Raw genomic sequence first — 18,557 nt, 5'->3', positions numbered from 1 at the left:
AAGCACCGTCTGTTCTCCCGATTTCCAACCCTAGACCTCCTCTCAACAGGTCTGCAGGTAATGGATGGAGAGTTTCTGCCCTGAGAGGTGTGGGGGCATGGGGAAGCAGAGGAGACAGGATTTACTGAGCATCTCCTGGTGCCAAGCAGTGTGCTGAGCACCCTCCTTAAGCATGATGATAAAAACAGTGACAATCACCTCTTGGTGCCAGGCACTGGGCATATATTGTTTGATTTTCTTTTCAATTTAATTGATACCATAACTATGTAAGGTAGGTACTATTATCAGCTATGTTGTACAAGTGAGGAGGTTAAGGGGCACCTGGGTGGCTCAGTTGGTTGAGCATCCAGCTCTTGGTTTTTGGCTCAGGTTGTGATCCTCAAGGTCATGAGATTGAGCCCTGCATCAGGCTCTGTGCCCAGCAGGGAATCTGCTTGAATAATCTCTCCCTTTTCCTGTCCCCTGACTCACTCTCTCTCTCTCTCTCAAATAAATCTTAAAAAACACAAGTGAGGAAGTCAAGCAGAGAGATCAAGTGACTTGCCCAGGGCCACACAATTAGTAGATATCTAAGGTGGGATTTGAAAAAAAAAGGTTCTGATTCCAAAGCCTAGACATTATGCTGCTTCTCTCTGGTCCTGACCCTTGCTGGTCCTGTCATTCGGAGGAGCAAGTCTATAGGCCTTTTCTTTTATAGGCCTCACAAATTTCTGTCTTCACAGCTTTAAGGAGTGGGTGGGTTGGGGGAAGCCCTGGATGGGAATTAGGAGTCGTAGGTTCTTGTCTCAGCCTCTGTCTGACCTTGGACTTTTGACCTTAACATTTTGGAACCACATTTTCATCACCTATAAAATGGAGAGTCTAAAATTTACCTCCCAGGATGTTATGAGCATTGGATGGAGAAATTGCTAAGAAAGTGTTTTCGTAAACTTTGGAAGTTATTCTATTGTGTTTGTACCAATGGCTCTGCTTTTTAGAAAATCCTCTCCTGTTATTTTCCCCGACCCTGACTCCCCTTGTCCTTTATTGTGACTTCTGGCATTCTTATCACTTAAAAGTCTCTGATAATCATGCTTTGAGGCAGGAGGCTACTGAAATTCTTATATAAATAATTCCACCTCCCCGAGCCAGCTGGAGGGGGTGGGGTGGCCACGCAGATTTAGCAGCTGCCAAAGCTATAACTAAGAAGAGTCTTCTTGTCAGTCACAGGAGTGAATCATTTAAATGGCTGCTTTGCTGCATCCTTCCCAGAGTCCTAAGGTAAATTGGATAGCACTGTTGCTTCTATCAGTCAATAGGCCTTACGTGAAGCTCGCCTTCTTTCTTTGAAATGTAGCAGGCATGTGTATTTGAAAGAACATGAGTTCTGGACCCAGACTCACCTGGGTTCTATTCCCAGCATCACCACTTACAAGCTGAGTGACCCTGAGCAAGTCCTCTTGCCAGCCTGGGCCTCGGTATCCTCATCTATAAAATGGGAGTGATAAGACCTGCCTCACACGGTCATCACGCAGCTCAGAGGAGATCGCAAAGGGCCCAGCACGATAGCAGGTGCTCATTAGACTCTCAGTAACGCTACTTCCCCGCATCTCCAAGCTGTGGCAACGAGTGCCTTGGAATGGTGGGGTTGATGAAGAGTGAAACGGTCTGGTTTCCAGAGTGCAGAGGCAGAGGACTCAGTAATAGACACTTGACTCACGGCTCTATTTTTAGCTTGATGCTGCCTAAGGTTTAAAAATGTGGTGTCTGCCTCAAGTGTCCCTTTATCCTTTCAGCTTAAGAGTGGGGGGTCAGAGTGAGGGTGGGGAGGAGACTGTCCAGCTTCTCTGGAGGTGCCTGTCCCACCTTCACAGTCACACCTTCCTCCTCTGTGTCCGGCACAGTCACCTTGGACGTCATCAGCTTCGAGGAAGCCGTGCCGATGCTCAGGCATGAGTGCTTTGCCCTGGTCTTCAGCAGGGCCCTCTCACTACCAAACCGGCCTTCAGCTGCTTGTTACAGCTTGGGACGATTTCATCCATCACTCCTGCCCATGTTCACTGCGTGGCTGACTTCATGAATTTGGGGAGCACAGCAGTAAATCTTTTTCAGGCAGTTCCTGTCTCTCCCCTCTGTTCTCAAGATCCATACATTACAGTAATAAATGTTATTTCATGTCATCTTGCAACAGCTTCCTGTTAGGCAGGAATTTTATTTGGCGGTGAAGAGCACAGGGTCTCAAAGAGACGAGAGTTTGAATCCTAACTCTGCAGCTGAACACTGTGACCTGGAACAGATGACTGAATAACTGAGTGTAGGCTTCTGCATCGGTCAAATGGAGATAATAGTATTCATCTCCTAGGATGGTGAGGGTGAGTGAAAGAATGTTTGAGGAGCCTCAGCACGGGGCCAGGCACACAGTGAGCACTTGACACATCGTAACTGGGGCATCAGTCTCAGAGCAGGGGAAACAGCAGTCCAGGACATTAACTCATTTGCCTAGGATGAGGCATTTTCCCTATTTTCTATGAAAGAGAAGGCCGAGAGATCTTGCCCAAGGTTATACAACTAGTAAGCTGCAAAATCTGAATTATAAGCCAGTTTTCCCAACACCTCAGCCAGGTCCCCTGACATTGTACCAGAAGCCTCTGCAAAACTGGAATGAATGCCCCAAACCCATTTGTAACTGGCCCCCTGGTGGTGGAGTCTGAGCCCAGCCAGCCTTCTCCTGAATCCTGCTTTTTAGAAATGGGCCGCTGGTAAAAGACGTGTATGTGTGCACATCTATATATATAGGAGCAGGAAAATGTACTGGGAAACCATAATTCCCTAGAGGCTCCAGGAATGCAGTATTTTGGCTAATGGATCTTCTGAGTTTTAACTTCTTGATTTCAGGTCTTACTGCAGGTCATTAAGAAATGCATTGCAGCCAGCCACTTTCTGGTGTTAGAAGGGGCTGTCTAGAGAACATCATTAAATCCTTTTTAAATGACAGAGGATCTTGGCAGGGTCTCCAGTCATTGTCATAATGACCCGTAATGTTCATGACTCTAATTGTATGTCTGTCTGAATCTCTGACACTCATTCAGTCTTGACAACTGCTGTATGTGTGTGTGTGTGTGTGTGTGTGTGTGTGTGTGTGTGTGTGTGTGTGTTGGGAGTGAGGGCAGGATAGGGAGATAATTATCCCCATCTCATAGGTGAGAAAGCTAGGACTCAGCATGAATCCTCACGGGGGACCATAGAGCTTGATCACAGGCAGAGCCAGAACTGAAGTGACATTTGCTGAGACACTGTAGTAAAGCAGGGGAAAAAAAAAAAAGGTCCTTTGAGTCAGACATACTTGGATTTAAATCCCAGTTTTGACACTTTCTAATGGTGTTGACCTTTGAGCAAGTTACCCAGTGTTGCAGGTCTCCCATTCCTCATCTGTAAAATGGCAAGAATAATTATTTCCCTTGCTGGGATTATTTTAAGGTCATTCTGGGTAATGTATGTGAAGCACCTGGCATTGTGGCTACTCAGAGTAGGTCCTCAGCACATGGACACCATGATTCTCCCGATCCTTTCCAATCTACCGAGATGCCTGTCTGCTATAGTGACACGGGAGGCACAGGGTATGAGACTGACCTTTCTTGAGCCCATCAAACTCTAGAAGTGCTTTTTTGAAGTAAATCTACCCTCATTAACTTTAGGAAGGCGTAAGTGTTTTTGATTTACCTCTAATAATGGAGGCCCGAGACGAACTTTTATTTTGTAGATACACTTAAATAGTTTTACATCAATGCTAGAGGTGCTGCAAAACAATAAAATAAGTATCATATATGAGTGTTATGGTGGCAAATGCCCACAGAGTCTGGAAATGTTTTTTGGATCGTATAGGTCTGTCTTTTTAAATCATGCGTAGAATTTGAAGAGGTGAACAGGAGATATTTCATGTAGGATCAAAGGTGCAGAGGTAAGATAGTGTAAAATATTCTTGGCTTGGTTAGAACAGAAACTGTAATTGCGGGGAAGAGCATATATGATAAGGTTAGAAACAGACTTTCATATAGAGTTTCACATGTGTTCATGTGCCTAAGCATGTACATATTACTCTAATATCCCATCCATGTATAAACTAACCTAAGATCCTTAGTTAGAAGTGATCACAGGCATTGGCTATATATATCTTATTGCTTTCAGCCCAAGTCTGTAGGTAGGCAATGTGTTGTAGAAGACAGAACACTGGACCAGGAGTTAGGAGACTCAGGTTTTGCTCTTGGATCCACCCCCATTCAGCATCTGGGATAAGACTTATAACTTCTTTGGACCCTCCCTCCTCATTTACAAGAACAAGTCACTTTTGGAAAGTCCTTTGGAACTATTTATCAAGAGCCTTGAAGATGTCCATTCAATTTCATCTATTAATTCATGTCCTGGAATTGTCTCCAAAGGAAAGACCTTAAATATGGAAACAGCTTTATGGTTAAAGATAGTCCATCTTAGTGTTTGTATGATTTAGTAAAACTAGAAGCTGCGTAAATGTCTGATAATTGGGATTGGATCAATTATGACTTGATTAATTTGCAGTATTTACTAAAGAGTAACAGCTTTGGGGGCGCCTGGGTGGCTCAATCGGTTAAGCATCTACCTTTGGCTCAGGTCATGATCTCAGGGTCCTGGGATAGAGGCCTACATCAGGTTCCCTGCTCAGGGGAACCCTGCTTCTCTCTCTTCTGCTCCCTCTGCTTGTGCTTTCTCTCTCTCTAAGAAATAAAGTCTTAAAAATAAAAAAAAGTAATAGCATTGGTCATGTAAAAATGAAACCAAAAAGGCATCTATAAAAAAAAAGTGTATTGGAAAAATCATGCTTCCTAATGTAGGCAACACTGTTGATATCATCCAGGATCCTTCATGATCTGGCCCCAGTCGTTCACACCAGCTACCCCTGTGCCACCATTTGCCATATATGGTGACCTAGGACATTTTCCCAACTGTGTGTGCTTTGTATGTTCTGTTCATTCCTTCTGAAATGCTCTTCCCTCCCTTGGCCAGAAGGTGAATACTTAATCTCCTTCCAGGTCAGCTTAAGATTTCCCTGACTTCGTAGGAAAAGTAACTTGTGCCTTCATCTCTGTTTCTGCACATTTTGTAAGAAGGATCTAACATGTCTATAATCGTGTTAGTTTTCTCTATCTGTTTCTGTCTCTAAACATAGACTGGATGCCCCTTGAGGGTCAGAACTGTGTTATTGCCAAATCCCCAGGGCTTAGTAGAGGGCCCGGCACTTAATGGGTACTCAATACATGTTGTTTAAATTGTTTTTCACTCTTTACTTTTCCATATTTTCTGCATATTTTATAATGACTATACATTACCCTTATAATGGAGGTCAAATAACAGTAATTCATTTACCCATTTATTTTTAAGGAGGTGACTGGCCTAACTCAAAGGTTCTTGAACCTGGCAGTGCAGATACCACAGATACTTGGAAAGCTTAGTAAAATGCAAATTCTCATGTCCCAAGACAGGTGTCCTGAATCCCAAAATCCAGGGCAAAGATCTGGAATCAGTATTGTTTTGTTTGCTTAAATATTTATTTATTTATTTATTTTAGAGAGAGAGAGTGCGCATGTGGTGGGGAGGGGTATAGGGAGTGGGAGAGAGAGAATCCCATGTAGACTCCAAGCTGATCATGGAGCCTGTTGTGGGGCTCTATCCCATGACCCTGAGATTATGACCTGAGCCCAAATCAAGAGTCAGACACTTAAGCAACTCAGCCACCCAGGCGCCCTGGGAATCAGTGTTGTTAATAAGCTGCTTTAGTTACTGTGATGCTTAGCCATGTGTGGGAACACTTGACCTAACTACCTCTAAGGTGCTTTCAGCCTAAAATCTATCTGGTTCTCCGAGTGGTCTGCTAGCCCTTTGCCCCTGCTGCCATAAGAGGCTTCAGCATGAGGGCACTGTGGACCAGCAGGCCAGACAGTGGAGAGAGTAACTATTACCGCTTCATTATCGAGCACCTGTTCTTTGTCAACGACTCCTTTACATACAGCATTTCTTATCTGTATAGTACCTTGAGGTCAGTTTTATTATCTCCGTTTTACAGATGAGGAGACTGAGGCAAAGAAAATTTAAGTGTCCTGCCCAAGGTTAAGTAATAAGTACACAGTGGAGCTCATATTTGAATGCAGTTCTATCAGACTTCAAATCCCAGGAACTGTTCCCACCCCTTCTCTCCCTCCCCACCCCGTACAGAGCATCCTGGGAGGGGGGGGCAGCCAGGTGTAGCCCTGCTGTGTGCAGACGTCGCGGGTTGGGCAGGGTGGGCACTGGAGCCCTCTGCCCTGTGGGCAGATGTGTGGGATTAGCATGCGTAGTGGGCAGCCAGATGCCACAGAAGCGGAGGTTCCTGCTCACCAAATGTGCTCTGACGCCCACCCACCTGCTTCCAGGGTGCAGTGAAGCAGTGGAATTCAATTTGCAGCAGTGACCTAAGAGGGGCTATTTTTAGTAAGAAAGTAGGTCAGGGGCTGCAGCGGTGCTGCCTGAGAAATGAGCAGCCTCCCCTCTCACCAGGAGGCTTCTTCACTTCTCACGCAGCCAGTGTGGAGTTGAGGAAGGCACATCCGACATCCTCACATGCCTGCAGTTGTAATCGTCACCGTGGAGCCACTGGGGGGTGGGGAGTGGCGGGACACACACATACACATCTGAAACACAAAGCTTCTTGTCTGGGATTGCGTAGGGTCCTGGCCCTAATCCTCCTCCAGAGGTTAGAATCCCTTCAGAAAACATCTCGAACGGGATAGGAGGCTCATAAACCATACGCCCCCTCCATGCCAGCTACTCTTCTGGGTTTGATATGCATTATCTGATTTAGTACTTGCAAATACCTCTGCAAAATAGATATTCTTATCCCCATTTTGCAGATGTGGAAACTAAGTCAGAGAAATGAAGAGACTTACTCGAGGTCACACAGCTTGTATGTAGTAGAGTTGGCTTTTGAATCCTGTTCAAGACTTCAGAGCTGATAATAGATGATCAGGCCGTCCAACCATGCTGCGGGTGATTTTTTTTTTTTAATTCCCACTCTCTGCCCCATCTTGTTTGGTACTTCAGACAAAGTAGTATAGAGATGGCTTCCTCTAGGTGGACTTACCTGAGTCAGACATCCTTTTACCTCCAGGACACAAAAGGGTACCCAGAACACAGACCTGGTCCCCAAAGAGGAGAATGTACATCCCTACCTACTGCTGCCCAATCACTGAGGCCAGTAGTTGCCAAAAACAATCCAACCACCTGATTTCCCTGGGCCTGGAGTATCTCAAAATCCTCTGCCCCCCTTGCTGTGCCACATATTAACTGCAGATCTGTGGCAAATTGCAGGGCACTCATTGGCGATGCACAGGCGGACACGAGCTTGTTAACAGAATGTAGTAATTGACATATCGTGATTCATTATGCACAGCACGGAGGACTCTAGCAGAAGCCCACTTTGTGGCCAACCGCCGCTGGCACCACCAGCCTTGAGAATTTGTTCCTGGCTCTGTTCTGGCTCTCCAGCTGGAGAGCACCATACCTTCAAGGGCCAGAAGCAGCCCGAGGCTTCTGTTTTATCCTGCTCCCTCCCTCCAGGCAAGGAGAGAGGATATTTCCCCTGCCCCCAGGCTGCCTGACCTTGGAGGGACCTTATTTGTTCATTCATTCATTCAACAAACATTTTGAAAATGTTCCAGGCAGGCAGTGGGGAATGAGACAGATAGTCCCAGCCCTCAGCCCACAGAGAATTTATAGTCCTCTGGGCCTTAATTTCCTTATCATCAAATGGGCAGGAAAGAAAAAACTGCATCGGTCAATCTCTTCTAGCTCTAAGATTTCAGACTCTGTAGTTCTGGATTATAAACATTTATTATTGAGTCATAGTGTCAATCTTAGTCATTTGTACCCAATGCCAAAAAAGAAAAAAATAGAATTTCAGAATCTGGATGGGAACCATGGACACAAGCTAATTCAATTTCCTCACTTACAGATGAGAAAAATGAGGCTAAAAGAAGGGTATGACTTGCCTGGCATATCAGTGACAGACCCAGGGTGGGGAGGCCAGTGAGCTGAGCTCGCTTCCGCTCTAATCCTTCTGAGGCCACCTCCCCACTCGGCACTGCTCTTGTACCCCTCCTTGGAACCCTTTCTGCATTTAGCTTCTCTAACACTGAGCTCTGCTGAGTCTTTCCTATCTACCCCTCTAACCACTGCTTCTGGGCTCCCTTACCAGCCTCAGAACCTGGGGCCTGCAAGTGGAAGAGGAAGGAATAGCCCTGGAAGCTGGGCCTCAAAAAGTAAATGGAATTGGGTGCTCGCTTCAGCAGCACATATCCTAAAATTGGAATGATACAGAAAAGATTAACAAGGCCCCTACACAAAGATGACATGCAAATTGGTAAATGGTATTGGATTTGGGCAAGACTGCCAAAAAGCAGGACATGAGGAAATTGAGGCAGAGCATGTAGTTTGCTGTCAGAGTTCTCAAACAGCAGTATGGGCAAACTTCAGTGAAACTGAAAAAGGAGACCCAGTGGAGATAGCTGGTGAGCAGCTCAGTGAGCTCACAGAACGCCTGCAGAAAGGCCTGCTTCCCCTCAAGCCTCAGAACCTCTGTACCTCTGACCTTTGCCTGTCACCTACATGTATCCAGTAGAAGGAATCTAAAGCTGGAAGGACAGAGGATCTTTCTGATATTCTAGCAAGGCAAGGGAATTGAGCTGCCTGTGGAGAAGTCAGGAGCAGGAGGCTCAGCACTTTTTCAGTGGCCAGAGTGTCCCCTCCTGGGTGGAGAAAGATGCTGTGGGTATAGCAAGGCCTGAGCCAACCCGAAGTGCTTTATTTGTCTGTTGCTTTTCCCTTGCCTTCATCACAGTCTGAGAACCCAGACCTTGAAGCACTGTCCTTGATTAATTAATAAAGTTTATTGCCCTATTGCGCTCCCCTAGGATGGCGGTGGTCAGAGGTTAGGATAGGGCGGAGAATATGGTTGTTGATTATGAAAACCTGTATCCATCCTGTATATCCATTTTAGTCTTCTAAATAGATCTGTGTTATTTTCCACACTGTGCTTTTGTAAAAAATAATTTTCCAGTAGGCACATAACATTATCCTGAGAGAACTAGCTAGTACATGTACATAAAATGTCTTATGTACGTTTACAAATGCAGATACAATGCCTAAAAGTAAATCATTCTGAATTTTTGAAAAATGACTTCAAGTCGTTTGGCCGGAAGCTGGCAACTTGAGTCTGAAGCATGGACTCTTGTATGTCCTTGGGTTAGTCATGTTCCCTTTCTGCACTTCTGCTTTCATACCTGCCAAGGGAAAGGGATGGATCTGTGGTTTTATTCACCTGGACTGTGAACCAGTTCTACTGAACCACTTAGGATAATTGTTAACTGTACTGATTCCTGGGCCCACTTGCACATCCGTAGAATTGGAGATTGAATGCTTGGAAATTTTTGGTTCTAATAATCTTCCAGATTGATTCCAAGTGATGCAGCCAGGTTTTGAGTAGTTGTCTTCCAAGAACCCGTCTGGTTCTGATGTTTTAGAATCCTCTGCCCTTCTCGCTCTTACTCAGTTTCCTGATTTTGTCTTAGCTTTTCTTTCCCTGGAGAGCCTCCCTCACTATACTGTGACCCCTCTCAGGAGCAGGGGCCATAGTTTGTTCACCCCTAGATCCCTGGCACCCAGCATAGTGTCAGGCACAGAGGAGGTGCTTAGTAAGCAGAGGAAGGGACAGATGGGCTTTCATGGCTTTCCCATTTCTCTGCACATCCAGCTAATTTCCAGAATTCTTCCTGTAGACTCGGGCATTATAAATCTTTTGATACAGTACATAGAAATACAGGTTTCAGAACCTAACAAAACTGGATTTGAATCTATTTCACCTCTTAATGTATAGTGATTTGCCCCAAGTCATTTAATCTCTTTAAGATACAGTTTCCTTCATTATAAAATGAGAATAATAGCTCTTGTTGCTCACGATATTTATGAGGATTAACTTCCTGCATGAAAATATGCATATAAAAGTTCTTGATATATAGTAGGAACTCATTTACTCTGGCTGCTTTCTTCCTTTACATGGCCACTGGTGAGTAACGGGAAAAGGGGGGACTCAGAAGAATGGATCATCCCCAAACAGACTGAGAGAATGACATATGGCCCTTGTTGTCTCCTGGCTTCCTGGGACCCTGAGGCTCTGATAAGTCACCTTGATGGATCCCTACTTGCTTCGCTCTGGTCACATCAGAATTCAGACTTAGAATCTGACTCCAGATGCAGTGTGTTCTCTCTCTTACTCTGCTACAGGGACATAGAAAAAGAAGTAGCAAAAGAAATTCAAGGAACTATTGTAGATTTGGGTTCCCCAGGCAGGCCCAATGTCTGAGCTTAACCGTAAGAAACCCAAGTTCATTCAGAACGGTTAGTTCCCGGGGCCAGAGATCTTAGGGTTGGTTTTGTTAGCACATCAGCTTCCCTCTCCACATACTCTGTGTTGGAACTGTCACAGCATGCTGCTTTTCATAAAAGTCTCTTTTTCAAACCAAGTCCAACTGTTTCAGCCCCAGAAAGGCAATCAGATTAGCTCTCTTCTGGGCAAAATGGTAAATGATCACCCCACAATGCCTCCAGCACCACAGTAATCATAACAGCCACCCCTTACCTAGTGCCTACTGTGCTGGAATTTTCATGACACCACTATGAGTAGGTATGAGTAACTCCATTTTGCTGGGCAGCAGGCAGTAATTAAGACTGTAGACTTTAGAGTCAGACTAAGGTGCCGACCCTGGCCCCATCATGTTTTAGCCAGCCCCCTCCAAGTCTCAGTTTCTTTATCAGCAGAATGGGATTAATGTACACCCCATAGTATTAGGAGGACTACATTAATACCACAAACATGGTACTATTGAAATAGTTGCGCCAGTCATGTAAAATTATAAACTAGGATAAATGCTATGTGAGAAAGGGACAAGCTGCCATGAGAGCATATAATAGGGATCCTGACCTCTTTGCTGAGGAATTGACATCTGAGCTGAGATCTGAAGGGTCATTAGGAGTTTATTAGGTGAAAGGAGTGGGTAGGGTGGGGGGAAAGCTTTCTAGGCATATGTACTGATACGGCCTCAAAGGTGAAGAGGGAACTTAGTGCTTTTAGGGAACTGGGAGGCTCGGTATGACTTGGGTGTAGAGAGTAGAGAAGAGTAGAAGAGAAGAGTCTGGACAGGGAAATCAGGGCCTTATTAAGGATTTTTTCCCCTTTATTCTAAGAGCATAAGGACCATTGAAGGATTTGGAGCAAAATATATGTGTGTTGTACATGTGGAGAGTGATATGACCAATTTGATATTTACAAGAGATCTTTTTGACAGTGGTCTTAATGGGTTGGAGGGTGCAAGAGTGACTGTGAGGAAATCAGTTCAGAGGAGGCTTTGTATTTGTCCCAGAGAGAAATAACATTGGGCAGAGCTGGAGTAGTGATGGCAGAGATGAAGGGATAGGGGGGTTGAGATATTTACGGGGTAAAATTGCGGGACTTGTTGATGGCTTAGATACAGCTATGAGGAAAGAGTATAAAGAACAACTTACCAAACTCAACACTCCAAAAAATAAAAAATCCAGTCAAGAAATGGGCAGAAGACATGAACAGACATTTCTCCAAAGATCTACAAGTGGCTAACAGACATATGAAAAAAATGCTCGATATCACTCAGCATCAAGGAAATACAAATCAAAACCACAATGGAATACTACCTCACACCAGTCAGAATGGCTAAAATTAACAAGTCAGGAAACAACCAATGTTGGTGAGGATGTGGAGAAAGAGGAGCCCTCTTACACTGTTGATGGGAGTGCAAGCTGGTGCAGCCCCTCTGGAAAACAGTATGAAGTTTCCTCAAAAGTTAAAAATAGAATTACCCTACAACCTAGCAATTGTACTTCTAGGTATTTATCCAAAGGATACAAAAATAGTGATTCAAAGGGGAATCTGCACCTCAGGGTTTATAGCAGCATTGTCCACAATAGTCAAATTATGGAAAGAGCCCAAATTCTATCAACAGATAAATGGAAAAAGAAGTTTTGGGGTGTGTGTGTGTGTGTGTGTACGCGCGCTCCATCACACAGTGGAATATTATTCAGTGGAATATTATTTAGCCATCAAAAATAATGAAATCTTGCCATTTGCAATGATGTGGATGGAACTAGAGGGCGTTATGATCAGCGAAATCAGGCAGAGACAAACACCATATGATTTCACTCATACATGGAATTTAAGAAACAAAAAAAATGAACATAGGAGAAGGGAAGGAAAAATAAAATAAGGTGAAGACTGAAAGGAAGACAAACTGTAAGAGACTCTTAATTATAGGAAACTAAGGGTTGCTGGAGGGGAGGTGTGGGGGGGGATAGGGTAACTGGGTGATAAGCATTAAGGAGGGCATGTGATGGAATGAGTACTGGGTGTTATATGCAACTGATGAATCACTAACTTCTACCCCTAAAATTAATAATACACTATAGGCTACCTAAATTGAATTTAAACAAATTTTTTTTAAAAAAAGAACAGCTACCAGCTTTCTTGCCATTCTAAGCTTAAAAAAAAAAAAACAAAAAAAAGTGGAAGAAGACTTGGTTTGGGTAGAAATATCTTGATCTGAGAATCTGAACACACTGCACTCAAGGTGCCTTTTAGATATCCACATGTGGATGTTCCATGCCCAAGGCCATCCACGGTAGGACACAGTGGCCTTGGAATGCCTTTGGGCAGTCTGACCCAGATCCAGCCCCTGTGGGGGTAGGGCTTGTTTTAGACTGGTTAGTCTGAGGCCTCCTCGTTTGCCCCCCAACCCCTCATGGTTCTGTTTCTTTACCAGAATATCAGAATACCAGGATATCCTGAAAAAGAACATGTGAGAAAATTCAGCCTACGAAGTCTGACCCATGAACGGTCTGAGGGGAATCTGCTTCTTCAGGGAAAGCAGTTCAGATATTGATGCATGTCGTTCGAGGTGCTTTTTTCCCCAAATCTGTGGGTGAGATAGTTGTGTTTGATGTGTGTCCTTGTATTCATTTCTTCATTTATTATTAAAATATTTGCTATTAATATATATCTACGATGTGGCAGGCACAATGCCAAGTCAGAAAGGACCCCTGATTCTTTGGGAAGTGACATCCCCAGGACCCATTTGGCGCTGCTGTTCTTGTGATCATAAAGACACCAGCAGGATGCTGCCCTTTCTCTGAATACTAAATCTCCAGGATGCTGAGCTCTGCTGACTTTTATCAAGGGGGCACGTCCTTGAGTTCAGAGAGTTGGTTTGTCAAGGGCTCCCTCTGCAGCTGCGACTCCCAGGTCTATATCTGGGCCTCCTGTCTTTTTGCAGAGTCTCCCTAGACAGTAACTACATCAATGCCAGTTTTTCACTTTGAATGGAGCTCAGCTGGGCAGTCTGAGCCCCACCGCCCACTGCACACCTGTGCCATGTGTTCTGGTTTTTTGTCTGAGAGCATTGCTTGTCCCTGTGAGGGGAAAGAAGTAACAGAGCAGGCTTCGTGTCCTCCTGTGGAATGGTCAAGGAAGTTCAACCAGCAAGCAGGGCAGGTGTGGGGAGAGGGGAGCAGCAGAGTGACTCACCAAGCCTTGGCACCGCGTGATAGGATTTATGAATCCCAAGTGGAACAGATACGTGCTCTAAGAACATGTTGGCCTGGTGAAAATCTAAACTCATGAGCTACATGAGTGATTACCATCGTGAAAGGGAGCATAGGCGTCCTTTTAAAAATCCTCTGGTATATTTAACACACAGTGAAGGAGGGGGACAAACTATGCCAAGTCAGGGACTCCGGGAAAGCTGACATTCTCTGTGTCAGTGGAACAAAGAACTTCTTACAACTGGAGTAGATATTAAGCCCCTGTTAGGGGAGATGTTCCTGCAGAGGGTTGACCATGTGTCCAGTGGGACAGAGAAACTGCTTCCCAGGGTAGGATGGTGACCTGAGAATTGCATCTCTTAAGATCCTCTGATTCCTATCTTTGCCTTTCATCTTGATCTTCAGGGACTTGAAGGATCCTTGAAGTCAGAAGCACCTTGGCTAAATCCCAGCTCCACCTCTTCTAGCTGTGTGATTAGGGTGCGTTGCTCTCTGCACCTCCTTCTTACAGTCTTCCAAACCAGGTTCATAATATCCTGCAGAGTTGTGTATGTACCAGGGTCAGATTAATTAAGCTTAGCAGCCAGCACCCCAGGATGTAAGAATGGGAGGATCCTGGGGTGCCTCCAGTCAGCTGTCAACTCTGTGGTATGTGTGTGGCCTGGATCTGCATGGCTCCCCAGAGCATGTATGCAGGCCATGTGTCAGCTCGCTGCAGCCAGGGGTGGGCAGGGACACACTGAGCTGGTTCTGCCTGAGGAGACACTGCTCAGCAAGCAGCCCACCCAGCTTCAGTTTCCCCAAAGAACTCAGTCTTCCTTACAGAAGATCCTTCCAGGTGCCAAAGGTAGCACATTGCTTGCAATTCGACCCCCTTAAGAATTCTGGTTATGCCCCTTTTTCATGCCATCTGTCTCCTTAAGCTGATTTTTTGAGGAGTTATTTTCCTAATGTATTGGATAAAATTCTGGTGGTGTCTTGGGAAGCTCACACTGTTTTCGTTTTCCAGGAGAACATTAACAATCTATAGACTAGCCTTTGAATGATGCCAGCACAGTCACTGTAAACTCAAGGCCATTTGCTGCATGCAAAATCCTTGGTACCCAGGTATGGCTCTGGCTTCATATGTCACCGTGTAACACACTTGAATCATGCCAACCTGAAGATACTTGTCCCCATTTGGGGTGCTTATCACAGATATCATGGTTCCCAACTGCACACACAAGGCAGTTACAGTCATTGGTTATTTATTCCTCTGGCCTCCCTGCAGGCTCTATAGGGCGAAGCTCTTGGGCCCTTTATTCAGATGAAGAGAGCATGGCTCTTGCTGGGTACAATAGTTTGTCTGAGGTCACACAGCTAATTATTGGCAAAGCTGTGTTTCAAATCCTGGTCTTCTCTAGAGCAGCCTGATGGTGAAAACACCATTCAGCATTCGCATCTCACCTAGGATGTTCGTGAGCCCTGTGACCTTGAACAAGCTAGTGATTAATATTATAAGTGGTTATTAATAGTAACAGTAAAATTTACAAAGCACCTGGCTCAGGTGTGCAGGAGACCATGTTTCCCTGCTTTCTCATACCCATTTTTCCAAGAAGCATCCTGAAATTCAGAGAGCTAAAGCAACTTGTGCAGGCCTCAGTTTCTTTATAATGAGAATATTGCTACCTCCCTGGGAGGGTGATTACAAGGCCTGGATGAGGTCATGTGGATGCACTGCCTAGCACAGAGCCTGCAGTGGAGGGGGTGCTCATGCAGTGCTTCTTTGCCTTCTCTAGTTCCCCCTCTGAGTCCTAATCCTGTGGTCTTTCCGCTGCATCCCATATAATACATTTAGAAGCTGAGGTCATGCTGAAGTCTTCTCCCTAGCTTTCTTCATCACACCCCGCCAATTCCCCAGAGGCCACTTCCAGCCTCTGATCTGAGTTCCCTGTCAGATACCGCCTGTTTAGTCTTTTGCCAGCTCAGGAAACACCATCCTTCCCTGGCATGCTGCACTGCACCCCTGACATTTATTCCAGGGCTGTGTTCTGGAACGCTAAAGCCTATTCTGGCCTCTCCCGCTGCAGGGCTCTCCCCTTTCCTGACTTTGTCTAAGGCAAATACAAGTTGTTTTCCTTATTTTGGCATCCTGCCTGGATCTTTCAGGTTGTTATGCTGTGTTTCACGAGGGGCCACACATGGGAGTGACCTAGAATCCAGGTCTCCTGACTTCTAGCATCATGATCTGCAGCTTATCATAATTTAATGTTTAAGAAGAGTATGCAGTAGTCAGGGGAAAAAGTAGGAGCCCTGTCTTTGGGGATCCTCAGAAGTATATTCATTTGGCTTTCAGTAAAAATTTATTTATGCAGCACCTTCTCCTTTTTTTTCTTTTTTTTTTAAGATTTTACTTATTTATTTGAGAGAGAGAAAGAGACAGAGAGAGAGAGAGAGAGAGAGCAGGTGGGGGGAGGAACAGAAAGAGGGTCAAGCAGACTCTGCGCTAGCACAGAGCCTGATGTAGGGCTCTATCTCACCACCCTGAGATCATGACCTGAGCTGAAATCAAGAGTCAGATGCTTAACTGACTGAGCCACTCCAGGCTCCAGCCCCTCAGCACCTGCTTTCTGCCAGACCCTGTGTTAGTAGCTATGGCAGTGAAGGAGGCAGGTCTTTCATGGAGCTCACATTGTAGTGTGAGAGGTCAATAACAAAAGCATAAAGAACTAAGTTAGTAAGATGATTTTAGATTTTAAGTATCATAAAAGAAATAAATAGAGCTCTGGGATGGAGAGTAACTGGAAGATAATTTTATGCGTTTTGGATAGAATGGTCAAGGAAGGACCCTTTGAGGAAGTGACTCTTGAGCTAAGCTCTCAAATGAAAAGCCAGGGCAAGAGCATTCCAGGCTAAGGGAGCCATGAGAACAAAGACCCAATGTTGGAAAGGGCTTGGCCATTCAAGGAGTAAAATGGAGATCAGGATGGCTGGGAGGAGTGTACCAGAGGGAGGAGCCGTAAGATCAGAGAGCATAAGCCGGATCATGTTGGGCCTTGGAGGGCACAGAAGAGTTTGGATTTTTTTTTTTTTCTCCTAGAATTAGTGGGAAGCCACTGAAAGGCTTTAAGCAGGGAGTGGTGTGACCTTAAGTAAAACTGAGGTGCCTAAGTGGAGAGTGGGTTATAAAATGTAAACAGGGAAGCAGAGACACGGATTAAGAGGCTGTTATAATAGCCCAGAGAGTGACAGTGGCCTAGACGGGGTTATGATGGGAGAGACCGGCAGGTAAATATGTGATTATGTTGAAGTGAGGGTAACAGGGTTTGACAAAGGATTAGATGAAATAATCCATTCTGCTTAATCTACTTAGTACCCAATTAGTGTAGATCAAAGTGATACCTAGTTTCAGTTCCTAAACCTGGAGCAGGGGGAGGACGTCTTGACAGGTGACAGACCTGACTGTCAGGGTGCACCTCTACAAGTTTGACTCTATGTAGGGGCTAGTTCTTGCATCTCAGAAAGAAGCCTTAGAGAAGTGAAAAAGAGAGATATTTTCAAAGAATTCATTCATTCATGAGTCCTGTAGGAAGTGCCTTATCTGTGTAGTTGGTGTTCTACTTTTGACAAACAAAATAGGGCTCTGTTCTTTAGGGCCTCCCCTCTTTGGGGAAGTAGACATATAAATAAATAAATCTCAGTCTGTATAGTGGCAAAAGGACAAACAAGGAGGTGTAGGAACACGAAGGAGAGAGCTAGCTTTTCATGTGATAAATAAAGGAGGGCTTCACAAAGCCTATACTTTATATTTCAGTAAAAATTTGTAGTTAAAATAATACAACTAATGGCCAGGAACAACTCAGTTTATGAACATTAATATCTATTTGTTCTCTACTGGAAAATGGGGGTAGGGGTGGCAAGAAGAGAGGACCTTCCAGAAAAAAAGGAATAGCATTTGGAAAGGCCCAGAATCCTGAAGGAGTGAGGTGTATTCAAGAAATAGAAAATACCTCCGGAGCGCCTGGGTAGCTCAGTGACTGAGCATCGAGTCGTGATCTCGGAGTCCTGGGATTGAGTCCTGCATCAGGCTCCTCGCAGGGAACGTCCTTCTCCCTCTGCCTAGGTCTCTGCCTCTCCCTATGTACCTCTCATGAATAAATAAAATAAAATCTTTAAAAAAAAAAGAAAAAACACTTCAGCATGGCTGGGGTATAGGGTGTGTGGGGTGGAGATACAGGCTGGTTTGTAAGGTTGTTGACTGCACTGTGAAGCACTTTATGTGCCACATTGACAGTGTTGGACTTAATCCTTTAGGCGCCTGGAGACCAACAGAGATTTTAAAGCCAGGGTCTAGTTGGTAGAAAGCAAATAGCTCCCCCATAGACCGACAATCAATCAAATCCCCATTTCCTACTGCGTCTGGATGCAGCCTCAGAAACGTTCTCAACATAGCACACCAGGCAGTCACTTCCAGTCAGCCAGAAGTGGCAGAGGATGGGGCCTTTTCTCCATTCCCCAAAGAAGACGAGTTTGTGTATGAGTTTAAAGAGGGAAGTGTTGAGGACCCAAAACTACCTTGTACAGTTGTCTCATCAGCACAAGCATAAGTTGCCTACATTGTGTAAGGCATGGTGGAGAACAGTGAAGTGAGAAATAACAATCTAGTCTGAAGGAAGATTTGTCTGAGTGTGGCCATGGTTGTATGAATTCCAAGGAGATAGTGCTAAGGCAGAAAGTACTAGACTTTCAAGGAATTCCAGTCCGCTAGCCCTTGAATGGGTGCCCTTGACTTGTAGGGAAGTGCTCCAGTAAATGCAAGGCTTTCTTGTCCAATAGACATTGGTCCTTTCCCTGGAAGCTCTCTCAAAGAGGCCATGTTGTTCCTTTGAAGAAAGTTAAATGTCCTGGGCCGG

General features: G+C 44.9%; 1 protein-coding gene and 1 non-coding gene across 8 annotated transcripts in view; both read left to right on the top strand.

The window, feature by feature from the left end:
• Positions 1-18,557, top strand: part of SERGEF (secretion regulating guanine nucleotide exchange factor) — a 219,416-nt gene that overhangs the window by 158,164 nt on the left and 42,695 nt on the right. The window contains exon 11 of one of the 7 annotated variants that reach the window (XM_038569191.1): positions 12,888-13,032. The exons of the other annotated variants lie outside the window; for them this stretch is intronic. Within the exon in view, the coding sequence (XP_038425119.1) occupies positions 12,888-12,913 (26 nt within the window). The 3' untranslated portion in view covers positions 12,914-13,032. Of the gene's footprint in view, positions 1-12,887; positions 13,033-18,557 lie in introns of those variants that run through there. 7 annotated transcript variants of the gene reach the window in all.
• LOC119865086 lies at positions 8,318-8,424 on the top strand. The gene has a single exon (XR_005375946.1). It is a non-coding gene; the product is annotated as a U6 spliceosomal RNA (small nuclear RNA).

The sequence above is a fragment of the Canis lupus genome, chromosome 21 (genome assembly GCF_011100685.1).
Source record: "Canis lupus familiaris isolate Mischka breed German Shepherd chromosome 21, alternate assembly UU_Cfam_GSD_1.0, whole genome shotgun sequence".
Taxonomy (NCBI): domain Eukaryota; kingdom Metazoa; phylum Chordata; class Mammalia; order Carnivora; family Canidae; genus Canis; species Canis lupus.
This window is presented reverse-complemented; position numbering and strand designations above follow the sequence as displayed.